Source organism: Pantherophis guttatus, chromosome 5, assembly GCF_059756535.1.
Source record: "Pantherophis guttatus breed Tessera chromosome 5, ASM5975653v1, whole genome shotgun sequence".
In the NCBI taxonomy this organism is placed as follows: domain Eukaryota; kingdom Metazoa; phylum Chordata; class Lepidosauria; order Squamata; family Colubridae; genus Pantherophis; species Pantherophis guttatus.
This window is the reverse complement of record NC_142067.1, coordinates 64,339,111-64,355,937: the sequence shown is the minus strand read 5'-3', so window position 1 is coordinate 64,355,937 and position 16,827 is coordinate 64,339,111. Positions and strand designations below refer to the sequence as shown.

Genomic DNA, 16,827 nt, shown 5'->3' with positions numbered 1-16,827 from the left:
TGCTGAATGAAAGGACTTACGGCAGATGCTCAAACTTAAGATTGTTGCACCAGCCCCACGGTTACTTAATTGCAATCTGGGCTCTTGGCAACTTGTTTGCACTTATGATGGATAGCCAAGCCTTCCGTGATCATGTGACCACCATTTGCAATCTTCCCTGCTGGCTTCTTCAGAAAGTCAACAAGGAAGGGAGGGAACTTACTTCTGACTATCCAGCAGGGAAAGTTGCAAGCCACTTTGTCTTTCTGTGGAGTGTGCCCCCTCCCAAGGAAGGCAGGGCAGCAAGGTGCTGTGCAGAGAAACAAATCTGGGACAACTTCACTTCTCCCCATAGTATACTGCCTCCTCTCCCCACTTATGAAAGTTATGAAAAATATTATAAAAAGGTTGAAACTGCAAAATTACTTTCTTTGGAAAGATCTACCATGCCTACTAGTTTCATCCACTAGTGCCAACCCACACATGTGCAGAAGCCCACAAAAATGCAGAAGTTTGGATGCTTTTCCATCATCTTCAAATCAAATCTTGAGTCTTGTGGCCTTTAAATTTTAAATACAGATAGTCCTTGACTTACAACAGTTCATTTAGTGATTGTTCAAAGTCACAACAGCATTGAAAAAAGTGATTTATGACCATTTTTCACCATTTTTAACGACTGTTGCAGCATCCTCATGGTCACATGATCAAAATTCAGATGCTTGGCAACTGGTTCATATTTATGACAACTGCAATATGTATATAGCTTATGCAACCTTTTGACAAGCAAAATCAATGGGGAAGCCAGATTCACCTAACAACCATGTTACTAACTTAATGACTACAGTGATTCGCTTAAGAACTGTGGCAAGAAAAGTCATAAAATGGGGCAAACCTCACTTAATAAACGTTTTACTTAGCAACACAAATTTTGGGCTCAATTGTGGTCATAATTACTACCTGTAATGTTAATTTTCAAAATCCAGTTCAAGTCAGACTGATCTGCATATCCTATAGATTCATTGGATGCAAATTTGGTCTGTTCTTGTCCAGCTAAAATAGATAACTCATAATGTATGTAGCATGAGAATATGGACAGGTGAGTTGTATTATATCATACTGTACTTGACCCTTGCTGGCTGGGGAGAACACACTCAATAGCAAATGATGAATGTGTCTTTCTGATATAGAATGATTTTTTTTATTTATACAAATGTAGTGGTGAAATTTTGTACTCTAAATTATTAGGTTTTTAACAGAATTCATTATTATAATATTTGGCAAGATCTTGAAGTGTATAGTAGAGTATTATAGCTCTATAGTATTCTAGGAAAGTGGATGACATTGGATGAAAATGGGTGACATCTAGGTAATTCACCTAGATCTATTTCAAGCTGGCTTTAAGGCTTTTTATGGGAGAAAGACTAGTTGAATAATCTTAAAGAACTCGACAAAGCAAACATAGTTCTCTTGGTTCTATTTGACTTCTTAATGGCTTTTGTTAGGTTGCAGGAATAATTTCAAAAGGTAGTGCTAGGAGATTCCCATTCATCCAAAATCTGTTAGCTTGTAATGTTCCTTAGGCAACTATCTTCTCCTCTAATATTTAGCTTTTACATAGTACTGAAAGAGACTGTCCATGAACTATAGATTCAGTATTGTTGTGGATATACAAAATCTGTGGTTTCATCTTCCCAGATAATACTTGAATTTCATGAACTCAAACAAAATCCACCCTGTAGTGCATATATAAAAGCATTGGTGGTATGTAATAGGTACCATGCTAATGACACTCGTATTTCTTTTTTCAGTTATAATCAAGAGAACTGATTAAGTTCTAAATCAGTGTTGAAAACTGCCAAACAAACTGAAGTTTGTCTAGAGGAGACAGAAATATTGTAATCCTATTTAATCAGATGGAAGATCAGGAAATATGATTTAACCTCTGTTAGACAGAGTTATCTTTGTGAAGACTGAGAGTCATATCTCAGTTGAACGGCTGTCAACCTGAATCCAAGTGTCTTGGGATTCCTTGTTCAATTTCAAGGGTCAGTATTAGCTAGGAATGAGTTTGTTCAGTTAAAACAAGTATTCCAACTGAGTCTGTTCCTGGGAATGAGAAATCTAGTTAGAGTCATGTAAAAGATTCTCTTCGGCAGGTCCAGAATGATGCAGTCAGACATATGTTCAATTGTTGAAATAACTTCCCTAGCTATTTTGTTTTTAATTGTCATTCAATTTCAGTTGTTATTTCTATTAATTAAATATTCCAGTTGTACAAACAGGTGGGCATTTGTTACTGTCTTGAAATTACTAAAACATTAATTCATTCAAGAAACAGCTTAAGTAAATGTATATTTAATTTTAATTTTTAATTTTGTTGTTTTCATTTCAGGTAAAACGATTCAGGGCAATTATTAACTTGAGGATAGTCTATAAAAGAAGTTCACAGCATGTTCAGAAGATCAAGCAAAAATTCCAGTGAACATTCAAATCACTAAAATGACCAAAATCTGAAACATATGAATTAGCTCCTGACAAGAAACTGTAGCACTTGGATGTTTCCAATGATGTGCTCTTAACCTCTGCATCTTATTGTCTGCCAGAAAACTCATCTATTAAAGAATATAACAATTGAAGGAACATGTCTAACAATGCAGAAATAATCAATCTATCATTTTTATTAGAGCATGAAAGAGAGACAATATTGGGAGTATTAAAAAGAGATGAATATTTGAAAAAAATGGAAGATAAACGAATCAGGTAATCTTTAAAAAATATCTATACTACTTAAAACACCAAATACTAAAGCTTGGTTTGGAAATGTGTGGCTGTTATCAGTGTTAGTAGTGATAATTATAAATGTTCCATTTTGCTTCTTTTTCATGTGCACAGTTTTGGCCTCCAACAGTCTGATTTACCCTTTAGAAAAATGAACTTTTTTAAAAAAGATTATTCTTTGTGATAACTGTAGCCTAATTACAAATTGTTGATGTGAAACATATGTGCACATGCACAATATAGTCCTGCATGATTTCACAGAAATCTGGATATGTTGCCCAAAATAATAGGTGTGTCTAGCACTAACATTATTTTAGAATGATGTTACACAAACATACATACATTAGTAGCACAAATCTTTCATACTTTGTTGAAATTATTGAGTGAACTATGGTTACATCTTCTGGTTTTGCTGATATATGGTAATATGCGTATGTTCACAGATTAAGTTCTTTTACAAATTCTTCTTTTATTGTTAATTCTAACTAATATGTATTATATTTCCCACTATCCAGCTCAGGAAATGCATTTCATATTAACTATTAATCTATTAATCTATTATTTCTTTGTTCTTAAATATTTTATAGAAAGCACACTAGTTAATTTCTGTGTACATTTAAAATAGCTTCGGCTATTAACTGATCTTGGCACTTTTTCTTTCTTACAAGTTTGTACATAGTAGGGAAAGAATTTTGCACTTGCCTTCCCTTAACACAAATAGTGTGCTTCAGTTTAAAACCCAAATAGCACAAATGAAGCTGCTGGTGCAATAATAAGGTATGGGCAAAACTGGTATTGGCAATTTTAAAAAATGGTTATTATTCAAACTATATACTATTTTTAAATTTTTGTACTATGCTTATATTTCTGTTCATCCTAGCCCTAAGCAAGAGAGATAAGGATAGAAAATTGGCTAAAAATCAAATCTTTTGCAGAGAATAGAAAGAGTGTTGGTCTTACCTGAACACTTCTTCTCGTCGTGCTGAAGGATAATCAATTCATGGGTGGTTCTTCTACTTCCTTGCTTGAAGCTGAGTCAATCATTTCTTTAGTCCTGCCTTCTTCTACTGCGCCTCCCCAGTTTTGACGAAGTCTGATTGATTGACTTTCGGAGTTCTTCAGTGCTGTTACTGATCACTTCCAGACCTAGGACCTGACAGTCTTCAGGGTGGGATTGTATTATCCTTCAGCATGACGAGAAGAAGCATTCAGGTAAGACCAGCTCTCTTTCTCCATTATGCTGATAGGATAATACAATTTATAGGAAATACCAAAGCTGGCTATCCTAAGGGTGGGGCAAGGTTTGGTCCTGGGTCCCCGCCACCATATGTACTCTCTAAAGTACTATCCTACCAAAGGTTGCCTCTGCTGAAGCAAAAGCGTCCAGCTTGTAGTGTTTGATGAACGACGACAGAGAAGACCACATTGCCGCTCTATAGATGTTCTTGATGGAAGCCTGAGTATTCCACACCACCGTTGTAGCCGCACTCCATGTTGAGTGGGCCGTCACTCGTCCAGGCAGTGGCAACGACTGCAGTTCAAAGGTCTTAGTAATGCATGCTTGAATCTACCGATCTATTGTCAATGGTGAAATCTTGTTGCCCAATGAGCTCGGCCTAATTGAAATGAACATTGGTTCCATCTTCCTGATAGAAGCCGTTCTCTTTAGAAAGCATATTTTTCGGAGTATAAGATGCATATTTCCCCCCCAAAAAAGAGGGTGAAAATCTGGGTGCATCTTATACTCTGAATGTAGCCCCACCCAGCCTCACAAACAGAGATTTCAAGAAGCCTCTGAAAGAAGCTTCAGAAAAAAAACCTCTGAAGGGCTTTTATCTAAAATAATATGGCAAGCAACAAAAGAAGACTCAGTAAAGGTTCTAACCAAACTATGCTGACAAATCTGGAGAATGACACAATAACCAATAGATGGGAAGAGGTTAATCTATATACCAATACCAAAGAAAGAAGATTGAACAGAGTACAGATAGCCCTTCAGAATAAAAGCCTCTGAAAGAAGCTTCAGAAAAAAAGCCTTTGAAAGAAAAAGCTGAGGCAGAAAAAAAAGTTTTTTCTGAAACAGAGTTTCAGAAGTTTCAGAGGCAGAAAAAAAAGCAAGGCACAGAGTTCACAACCAACGAACCTGTTGCTAAAATTCACCTCTGAGAACAGCTGATTGGGGGTATTCCAGGAGGGCAATCCACCCACCAATCAGCTTTTTTCTTATTTTCCTCCTTAAAAACTAAGCTGCATCTTATACTCCGAAAAATACGGTAGATGCGTATCGGCCTTTTAACGTCCAGAGAGTGCCACTTCTTTTCTAACTTGTGTACCGGCTTCGGACAGAAATCCAGCAGTATTATCTCCTGTGCCCTGTGGAAGGTGGAATTCACCTTCAGTAGAAAGGTGGGATCTAGCCGCAACACTACCCTATTTGGGTGAAATATGCATAGATCCTCTTATGGAACAGGCTGCCAATTGAGATATTCATCTGGTGGAAGTAATTACCACGAGGAAGACCACCTTCCAGGTGAGGAAGCTTAAGCTGGTGGAGAATAATGGTTCAAACGGTTCTACCATTAATCTTCTCAGGACCTTTGTCAGTTCCCATGTTGGATATCTATGAACCACTGGAGATTTTAGATTTGTTACTCCTCTGAGGAAGTTGTGCACCAACCTCCCGCTGCCCAAGACTGTTGCTATCGCCGCTACCTGTCTACGTAATGTATTGGGAGACAGGGCTTTGTCCAGACCTTCCTGTAGAAATACTAGAATTTGTATCACTGATAATGTGGTTGGTTCGATATGTGTCTTATCACGCCAACCACAGAATGCTCTCCATGTGGCATCATAGATCCTGTTGGTTGAAGGCCTTCTAGAGGCCTGTATTGTCTGAATAACCCTGGCGGGGCACTTGAGCTGATCTAATCTAGCCCGTTCAAGTGCTAGATGGTCAGTTGAAGCCACTGCGGTTCTGGGTGTAGTAGATCCCCCTGGCTGAGAGATACTCTGTCCGTGGAGATCCTCCACGGTCTGGCCACTGACAGGTTGACCAGATTTGCAAACCATGGCCATCTGGGCCAGTGTGGTGCTATGAGCAGGACCTCTGCCCTCTCCTCCAGTACCTTTCTTCTTCTTTTTTTATTTTTTATTTTTAAACATAAAAACACCATCATTCAATACAATCACAGAAAGTGTGTCGATCGGTTAAGATTCTTTTGTGCATAATCCCATATCCAAAATTACAAATTATTTAATTTCTCTTATTTGACAACTTTATATATCCCTTTATATTATTATTCTCATTTAACAATTATTTAACAAAGGCTTAACTCCCATAAGAAAACATTTCATATATTTTATCATTACCTTAATTTAATATTTCATACTTCATCTCCATGCTTTATTGTCTAGCCATTGGTAAAACAAATCCCATATCAAATAGTATTGTTTGTCTTCCTGTTCTCTAATTTCAAATGTCAATTTACTCATTTCAGCACATTCCATAATTTTCTTAATAACTTCATCGTCAGTAGGTATCTTCTCTCCTTTCCAATTTTTAGCAAATACAATTCTAGCTGCTGTTAAAACATTCACAATTAAATATCTCAGTTCTCTATTGTACATTTCTGGTAAAGTCCCTAATAAAAATATCTCTGGTTTAAAGTCTATGTGTTTCTTTGTCATTTTTTCCAACCATGTGTGGATTTTAGTCCAATATCTTTTAGCTTCTGCGCATATGGTAATATGATCTTGGAGTCTGATGACATTTCCAACATTTCTCCGATTTGTTCTTGAACATTCTGGCTATTCTCGTTGAGGGTAGATGCCACCTGTAAAACATCTTATACAAGTTCTCTCTATATGCTGTAGACATTGTCATTTTATAATTTTGCAACCACAATTTTTGCCATTTCTCTAAATCAATCCCATGGCCAAAATTTCCGCCCCATGCTATCATTGTTTCTTTAACTTGTTCTTCTTCCAATTTTACCTCTAGTAAATAACCATGCAATTTTTTAATTACATAGTCATCAGAACCCATTAAAATCTTATCTAAATTAGTCAAGACATTATAAAAACCTTCTTGTTTAGAATCTTCTTCATATCTAGAATGTATTTGCAAATAAGAAAACCAATCCATCTTAAAACTTTGTTCTTCCAATTCTTGCCTCGATTCACCCTTTTCATCTATTAATTCACTATATCTAACAATTTGTTTCCTTCTAAATACTACTGAATATGAAAATGCTTCAATCGTTGATACCCAGACTGGAATTTTAATCATCTCCCAGTTTAATAAAAAAGCCTCACGTATATGATGTCTTTTAAAATACCCCTGTATTTTTGTTCCTTTGTACCATAAAAAAGCATGCCACCCCATCAACAAATCATGACTTTCTAGATTCAATAATCTAGTATTTCTTAACGTTATCCATTCTTTAATCCATATCAAACTTGTCGCTTGGTAATAGAGTTCCCAGTTACGTAATCCAAAGCCCCCTCTCATTCTAGCATCTTGTAGCAACTTAAATTTTATCCTCGCCTTCTTTCCCTGCCAAATGTATTTTAACACTATTTTATTCAATTCTTCAAAAATATCTTTCCCCAATCTAATTGGAATAGTCTGGAACAAATATAAAATTCTAGGCAAAATATTCATCTTAATAGTTGATATCCTTCCAATCAAAGAAAGCTGTAAATTTTCCCATTTCGCCAAATCTGTCCCTATCTGTTGTTTAAGTTTATTATAATTATTTTCTTTAAGTGTGCTACATCTTGCTGTCAAGTGTATCCCCAAATATTTGACTTTATTTGTGATCTGCATCTTTGATATATCTGCCAATTCTTCTTTTTGCTTTACCAACGTATTTTTAGTCAAAATCTTCGTTTTGTCTTTATTAATTTTCAAACCAACCACTTTCACAAACTCTCCAATTTTATCTATCAATGTAGTTATTGATGTTAATGGATCTTCAAGAATAAAGACCAAGTCATCTGCAAATGCTTGCAATTTGTATTCTTCTTTTCGAATTTTCATTCCCTTTATGTCTTTTTCTTCTCTGATATTTCTAATGTTAATATAAACAACAATGGACATCCTTGTCTGGTACCTTTTTTTATCTCAATAGAGTCTGTCAATTCTCCATTTATCATTACTTTTGCCATTTGTTTGTGATATATAGCTTCTATTGCTTGAATAAATTTTCTGCCAAAACCCATCTGTTCCATTTGAAGCAACATAAATTGCCAATTTACATTGTCAAAAGCTTTCTGTGCGCCTAAAAATATCAAAGTCATTTGCGTTTCAGGATGGGCTTCATAGTATTCCAAAGTGTCCAGAATTATTCTCATATTATCTCTTATTTGTCTTTTTGGCAGAAACCCATTTTGATCTGAATGTATAAAATTATTTAAGTATCTTTTAAGTCTTTCTGTCAATATTGAAGCAAAGATTTTATAATCTGAATTTAGCAGGATTATAGGTGTCAGCGTATAGTTTTTTTTTTTTTTATTGAAAAGTTTTACAAAAAGTTTACATATTTCCCCCCCCTTCCCTACCTCAACCTCCCCCCTCCCCCCTCCTCTTCCCAGAACAAATTACAGGGTATAAACTTCAACAATCATAATCAATCCTAGTCTAAACAATTATGACATTCCACATCTCTTGTTCCTTCAATTCCCTAATTACCCACCTAGCTTTATTATTTAAAGACACACTAAATATCTATATAATCATTCATAACCTATCTGCAATTTCTTATTCCGGTATTTATTTTGAATATAATCTATCCATCTTCTCCAGTCTCTTAAATATCTTTCATTTGAATGATCCTTCAAGTACGCCGAGATTTTTGCCATTTCCGCTAGATTTGTAACTTTCATTGTCCACTCTTGGATTGTAGGTAAATCTTGCTTCTTCCAATATTGTGCCACCAACAGTCTTGCTGCAGTTATTAAGTTCAAAATCAATTTAGTCTCTATAACTGTACAATCCATAACTATACCCAGAACAAACAGCTGTGGTGTAAATTTCAACTCTTTTTAAGAATATTTTGTAAAATCCACCAGATTTTAATCCAAAACGCTTTAACCTTTTTACATGTCCACCAAATATGAAAATAAGTGGCATCCTCACAATTACATCTCCAACATTTTGGTTGTACATTCGGATACATACGAGATAACTTTTTTGGGTCTAGATGCCATCTATAAAACATTTTATAAAAGTTCTCCCTTAAATTTTGCGCTTTGGTAAATTTCACATTTGTCACCCATATTTTCTCCCACGTTTCCATCATTATTGGCTGTTCAAAATTCTGCGCCCATTTTATCATACAGTCCTTAACTAACTCTGTTTCCCAGTCCATCTCTATCAATATATTATACAATCTTTTTATGTGCATTGGGCTTTGGTCTTTAATTTGTTTAATTAAATTTTCATCACTTTGTATAACACCAGTTTTCTGGTCTTTTCTCCATCTGGCTTGTAATTGTACATATTGAAACCATGTTTGAGTTATTTTCTCCTCTTTCAACACATTCACAGATTTTAATTTTAATATACCTCCCTCCATAATAAGAATATCTTTATACGTAATTACATCCTGTCTACTTTCTATACTCATATTCTCTATTGCGTGCCTGGGTGCTGTCCATATAGGTATGTTTTCATTTAACTTATATTGATATTTCTTCCAGACACGCAATAAAGCATTTCTCAATATATGACTCTTAAATGCTCTATCCACCCTTTTTTCATACACTAAATAAGCGTGCCAACCATAGACCAGGTCATGCCCTTCAATATTCAATATCCTTCCATTTGTTAAATTAATCCAATCACTAATTGCTGATAAAACAGCTGCTTCATAGTACAATTTTAAATTTGGCATTTTCAATCCTCCTCTTTCTCGTATGTCCTGCATTATTTTCAGTTTTATCCTTGGTTTCTTACCTTGCCATATGAACTTATTAATACCTTTCTGCCATTCTTCCAGGTTGGCATCCTTTTTTAGTATTGGTATCATTTGAAAGAGGAACAAAAACCTAGGCAACACATTCATTTTTATAACTGCTATTCTACCCAACAAGGACAATTGTAATTTTTTCCATTTATCCATTTCAGCTTGTATTTTATACCATATCAATTCATAATTATACTTATACAATTTACCATTAGAAGATGCAATATAAACTCCTAAGTACTTAACTTTTTTAACTATTTCACATCCCGTTACCCTTTGTAACTCCTCTTTTTGATTAGCTGTCATATTTTTAACTATCATCTTTGTTTTTCCAATGTTGAGGATTATCAAGTGGTTCTCGCCAAGCTTCGAGAGTCTGAGGATGGCTTCTAGGTTTTTAACCTGGAATGTTAATGGTTTAAACTCACCACAAAAAAGGAAGAAAATATTTCACCACTTGAGACAATTTAAAAATGAAATAATATGCCTGCAGGAAACACATATAAGGATAACTGATCAAAAATATTTAATAAATACAAAATTGGGAACACATTTTGTTGCATCAGCCCCGGAAAAAAAGAATGGAATAGTGATCTACTTGAAAAGAGATTTGATGGCTAAATTAGTTGAGGCAGATCAACAAGGAAGATTCCTGGCAATTGAGATGATGATAGAAGGAAAGAAAACACTCTTATTGGGGATATATGCTCCCAACCAACAACAAGAGAAATTTTATAAATTGATACATACAAAATTATTACATTGGGATTATAATTCATGTATATTGATGGGAGATTGGAACTCCAATTTAATTTTGCCGCTTGAATTCCTTTTGTCTCCAATTTAATTGCCACTTCAATCTCAGGATGTTCTTAGTATTAATTTAAATTGAAAGTCTCTCACCACATCAACTCACTGTCCTACTCTTCTTCCGGAACTGTCCCAACTTCAGCAGCCACTATGGCTGCCACCCCGCTGCTGGAAAAAGGGCTTCTCCCGGATCAACCAGGGACTTTGCGGTGTCCCTGGGATCGTCAGACTGTCCCCTCCGCTATCACAGTCAAAACAAGACTGTGAGGTCCAAAAAGGACCGTCCAGCAGCGGGGGTTTCAGCAGCGATCCTGGAACCCAGGAATCTTCCGACCGTTCCATCACGACGTCAGCTCCTCCCTCTCCTCCAGTACCTTTCTGATCACTTTCAGGATCAATGGTAGTGGTGAGAATGCCTATAGTAGTCTCCTTGGCCTTGGGCTGCAGACAGTATTGGCTCTTTCTGCTCCCGGTGTTGGAAATCTTGCATAGAACCCAGTGGTGAAATCTAAAATTTGTTACTACCAGTTCTGTGGGCGTGGCTTGGTGGTGGTGGGGGTAATGTGACTGGGTGGCATGGCCAAGTTTTTTTCCCTTTTAAAACCATTTTTTCTACAACCTCTTCAGCGAAAAGGTTGTAAAAAAATGCTTTCAAAAGGCTCTGACGATCCCAGCTGAGTTGCCTGATCGGCAGAGGCTTTTTTTCTTTTAAAAGACTCTGCAGATCAAGCAAATCAGCTTGGATCGTCAGAGGCATTTAAAAGAAAAACAGCCTCTGCCGATCAGGCAACTCAGCTTGGATTGTCAGAGGCATTTAAAAGAAAAAAAACCTCTGCCGATCAGGCAACTCAGCTGGGATCATCAGCTGACGATCCCTTTAACAATCCCAACTGAGCCACGCAATCATCAGAGGCTTTTTTTTTTTACTTTTAAAAGCATTTTTCAGCTGAAGAAGTTGTAGTAAAAATGCTTTTAAAAATTAAAAGAAAAAGCCTCTGATGATTGTGTGGCTCAGTTGGGCATGGGGGGGGGGAGGGATTTTTGCTACCAGTTCTCCAAACCACCCGCCTCCATCACTACCAAATCGGATGATCCGGTCCGAACCGGGAGCATTTCACCCCTGATAGAACCTCAGTAGCTGCGTGTTTGTTTTGGATGCAAAAAGATCCTGGACTGGACTCCCGAATCTTTCTACCAACTCCCTGAATAGGTTGGGATGTAGGTGGCACTCTGAGTGTTCAAGTCTTGTTCTGCTGAGCCAGTCTGTCTGTATGTTTGCTGACCCGAGATGTGTTCTGCTCTGAGCGAAAGGAGATGCTTTTCCGCCCAAAGGCCCAGGTGTTCTGCTTCTTGCATGAGCGTCTTGGAGTGTGTGTCCTCCCTGACGGTTTATGTTGTCTTAGAGGCCATGTCCATCAAGATGAGTATGTGTCAACCCGTTGCGACCCTTTGGAACCTTATTAGTGCCAGGTGAGTCACTCTGAGTTCTAGCCAATTGATGCTGCTCTTGAGGTCCGCTGGGGACCATTGATCCTGTGCTATCTGGGACTGGCAATGTGCCCCCCCCCCACTGAATAGGCTGGTGTCTGTTGTGATGGTCAGGCAATTCGGCTCCTTGAAGCTACACCCCCTGGTTATGGCCTGCGACCTCCACCACCGAAGTGATTGCCTCACCCTTGGTGGGACCCACACCCTGATCCTGGCATTGCTCTTGCCTGATCTCTGATGTGGTAGGAGGAACCATTGCAATGTCCTTGCGTGCAAGCGTGCCCAGGGCACGATTCCTATGCAGGACACCATTTTGCCTAGGAGCTACAGTAGCAGATCCAAAGACACTGTTCGGTCTGTTAGGATCTGATCCACCAGTGCTTTTATGCTGGTTTGGCGATCCTGTGATAAATGCCACTTGCATGAGGTGGTATCTATGACTACTCCCAAATGTAGCAGTTGCTTGGTTGGAGTCAATTGGCTATTATCGAAGTTGATGGAAAATCCATGCTCCTGCAGTGCTTGTATTGCTATTTCCAAGTCCTCCTTTGCCCTGGCCTTTGTCGAGGACTGTATCAATATGTCGTCCAGGTAGCATTGGACGTGGACTGGAATGGTTCTGAGATGTGGTAATGCCGGCCAGCATAGCAGAATCGTAGGAATTTCTGATGAGCTTGAAGAACGGGAATGTGCAGATACTCCTGCATAAGGTCTATTGATGTTAAGATGTTGCCCTCTTGAATGTTCCCCAGTATTGACTGGAAGGACTGCATTTTGAATCTTCTGTATACTATGTGACAGTTTAAAAGTTTGAGGTTTAGAATTGCTCTCCACTCCCCACCCCCCGAAGCCTTTGCACCATGAACAGGATTGAGTAGAACCCTTGTCCCTGTTCATCCCGTGGAACAGGTTCTATGGCTTGGATGTCCAGGAGATGTTGAACTGCTGTCTCCATGATGTTCCTTTTTGTCCTGTCCCTTGATATTGGGCACCTTCTGAAGGAGTTTGGGTGTGTAGATAGGAATTCTAGTTCTAGACCTTGCTTTACTGTGTTCAGGACCCAGGCATCCTCTGTTATAGTCACCCATCAGTCGGCAAATAGGCCCAGTCTTCCACCGATGGGTGGATTACTCTTGCTGTCACTTGTTGCATTGGAAAGGCCTATTGGTTGAGCCCCGGAATGAACCTCTCCCAGGAAACCATTGTCCTGTCTTGTCTCTAAATCTGGTTCTGTCCTATTGACGGGTCTGGCTGTATGTATGGAGCCTTTAGTTTTTCTGGCGACCAAAACTGGCACCTGTGGCCTGAAAGGGCTGCCTGCGTGTATAGGGTGAGAAGCACCGCTGGGCATGCCCATATATTTTAGGCAAAATTTTTCTTTTGGCCCTGGTTTCCACCAGTATAGATTCTATGGACTCACCAAATAGCTTGTTCCCCTTGATTGGGACAGAGCTAGCTTCCATTTATGTTTTACATCCGCCTGCCAATGGTGGAGCCAAACCAAGTTTCTTACAGCTACTGACGCTGCGATGGCTTTGGAGGCGTACTTGGCACTATTGAGAGTAGCATCTGCTATAAGTTCCAGTGTAGCTATTACTTTGTTAAAATCCTTGTGTTCCGATCGAAGATCACCAGGTGGTGCCTTGTCCTGCATCTCCCGAAGCCAGATTAGAGCAGCTCTGCTGAAAAATGAGGCGGTTGTGGTAGCTTTGACTGCCGATGCTGCTGCATGGTGGACCTTATGAAAGGTCTGCTCTGCCTTCTTGTCCTCTCCTTTCAAGACCTCCTCTGCCTCATTGGCTAGGATGGTTGAGGATGTTGAGGCAGTCACTGGGCCATCAATTGTTGGAAGTTGTAGAGACTGCAAATTCCGGCTCTATATTATACATCTTCTTTTCGTTCTCACTTGGCATTGGGAAAATCACTGGTTGGACCATTTGGCCATGCACCACCTCTCTGAACAGATCGGGGGAAGGAACCATCTCGCCTATCCTTTGTGTCTGTCATGGATGGTTTTACCCTAGATGTCATTGGGTCAGTGCCCATGCCAGTTACGGCCTTGGCCTTGCTTAGCAAGAGCTTAAACAGACTTCTTCGAAACAGACCATTAAACGCTGGAGTATCTTCCACAGTTTCATCTTCATCAGAGAATTCTTTTTTTTATATACAATTTTATTGATTTTTTTTTACACAAATAAAATATAATAACAATTCTGTTTAACATCGGATTCGCAGTGTTTATACATATATACATGAATAAGTGTCTGGTGTCATTTGTACTATACATTTCTAATTAATTTCTGCACCTTTTATTTCTTCTTTAATTCTATCATCTATCCATTCGTACCATCTTCCCCACACAGTATCATAGTCAGAATTTTCATCGTCATTTATCTCGTGAGTTAATTTACTTATCTCTGCACACTCTAATATTTTGTTAATTATAAGGTCATCTGGTGGTAGGTCTTTCTTTTTCCAGTATTGAGCGTATGCTAGTCTGGCAGCTGTAGTTATGTGTATTAGGAAGTGGACCTTTTCCTTTCCGTACCCTTTCTTTACCATTCCCAGGAGAAATATTTCTGGATTCAGATCAATGTCTTCTTTAAGTATGTCTTTCAACCATTGCCGAATTTTACTCCAGTACTTTTTTGCTTCGGGGCATGTCCACCACGTATGAAAGAAGGTGCCATGACCATGGCCACATTTCCAACAATTTGGCTGCGCATTGGGGAACATCTTTGCTAGTCTTGCGGGTGCCAAATGCCACCTATGAAGCATTTTGTAGTGATTTTCCTTATATGTGGCTGCTCTAGTTAATTTATAATTTTTATTCCAGGCTTCTTCCCATTCATTAAAATTCAAACTGTGTCCAATATTTCTCTCCCATGCTCTCAATTGATTTCTAATTATATCCTCATCTCTGTCTTCCTCTAATAAATAGTTATACAGCTTGGCCAACGCTTTTTTCCCTGGCCCCATCAAAATTTTGTCTAATCCCTTATATCCTAATTCTAGGCCATACTCTTCTTTATCTTTCTGGTATCTTGATTTTATTTGCAGATAAGTCCACCAATCTAAGATTATACCTTGATCTCTCAGGGCTTCATTTGATTTAATATTTCCTCCTCCATCGACAATATCTTTGTATCTGCACAATTTCTCCATTCCCCACCTGTTGGGGTAAATCATTGCCTCTACCGTGGAAAGCCAGTTTGGGACTTTTGAATAGTATCTCTGCCTAATTCCCACCCACGTTTGTATTAGGGAGTCTCTAATTTTATGCCTGTGGAAGTAGGTTTTCTTTTTATTGTCTTTGTCCCATAGCTATGCATGCCACCCTTTCTGCAGGTCATGTCCTTCTAACACTAAGATTCTCTTATTCTCCAAGGTGATCCAATCCTTTATCCATATCAACTTTGCTGCTCTGTAATACATTTCCCAATTTGGGAGTCCAAATCCTCCCACATTCCTTTTTTCTTGTAGAATTTTAAGTGAGATCCTTGATTTTTTTCCCTCCCAAACAAATTCCCTAACGGTCTTACTTAATTCTGAAAAAAAAAATTCTTTAAAATTACTGGTAAATTTTGATATAAAAATAAGATCTTGGGGAGGATGCTCATCTTAATTGCCGCAATTTTGCCAATAAGTGATAATTTGATCTTTTTCCATCTATCCAGATCTTGTTTTAATTTATTAATTAATGGAGTATAATTATCTTCTTTTAGAGATGAGCACCTTTTGGTTAGCCAAATTCCTAAGTATTTTATTTTTGGGACAACTTGTAAGCCCAAGGTTTCTTCTATCTCTTTCTTCTGGATCTCAGTTACATTCTTAGTAAGTATTTTGGTTTTAGATTTGTTCAATTTGAAGCCTGCCACCTCTCCATATTTACCCAATTCCTCTAATACTATTTGTCCAGATATTAATGGATCTTCTAATATTAACGCCACGTCATCTGCAAAGGCTTGCGTTTTATAAATCTCTTTTCTAATTTTTAGGCCTTTGATTTCCTCGTTGTTTCTAATGTTTCGTAGCAAAACTTCCAGAGCCAAAATGAATAATAGCGGTGACAAAGGGCAGCCTTGTCTTACACCTTTCTTAATTTGAAAAATTCTTGTCCTGTCACCATTTACTAAAATGCTCGCCCTCTGATTATCATAGATAGTTTTTATCATTTTTTCGAAGTTTTGCCCGAATCCCATTATTTTAATTTGCTTGGTCATAAAATTCCAGTTTAAATTATCGAATGCCTTTTGGGCATCCAAAAAAATTAAGGCCAGCTGCTTTTCTGGATGTTCTTCGTAGTATTCTAGAGTATCTAGTACAATTCTCAAATTGTCCCTAATTTGTCGTCCCGGGAGAAATCCATTTTGGTCTTTATGAATCCAATTATTTAATATTTCTTTGGTTCTTTCTGCCATTATACACATAAATAGTTTGTAATCAGTGTTTAGAAGTGAGATCGGTCTATAATTTTGAATTTTTTTGGGGTCGGCACCTTCTTTCGGCAGTAGTGTAACATGAGCTTCCCTCCACGAGTCAGGAATTTTTGAGCCCGTCAAAACCTCATTGAAAATTTCCATTAATTTGGGTTGTAGAATTTCTTCCAATTTTTTATATATTTCTCCTGGGAATCCGTCTGGGCCAGGTGATTTGTTGTTTTTGAGTTTGGAGAGGGCTTTTTAAAACTCTTCAGTTGTTATCATAGCGTTTAGCATCTCCTTCTCTTCCTCCGTTATTTGCGGGAGCTCCGCCTTTGCCAAGTATTGATCTATTTTTTCCTCCGAGGTCTCCTCTTCTTTGT

At 38.0% G+C, this 16,827-nt stretch overlaps 1 protein-coding gene across 8 annotated transcripts in view; it reads left to right on the top strand.

The window, feature by feature from the left end:
* SYTL5 (synaptotagmin like 5) overlaps window positions 1–16,827 on the top strand; it is a 219,226-nt gene that overhangs the window by 70,539 nt on the left and 131,860 nt on the right. For all 8 annotated transcript variants that reach the window (XM_034423804.3, XM_087871277.1, XM_034423803.3 and 5 more), the window contains exon 2: window positions 2,372–2,739. In XM_034423804.3, coding sequence (XP_034279695.1) covers window positions 2,621–2,739 — 119 coding nt within the window. In that variant the 5' untranslated portion in view covers window positions 2,372–2,620. The remainder of the gene's footprint in view (window positions 1–2,371; window positions 2,740–16,827) is intronic.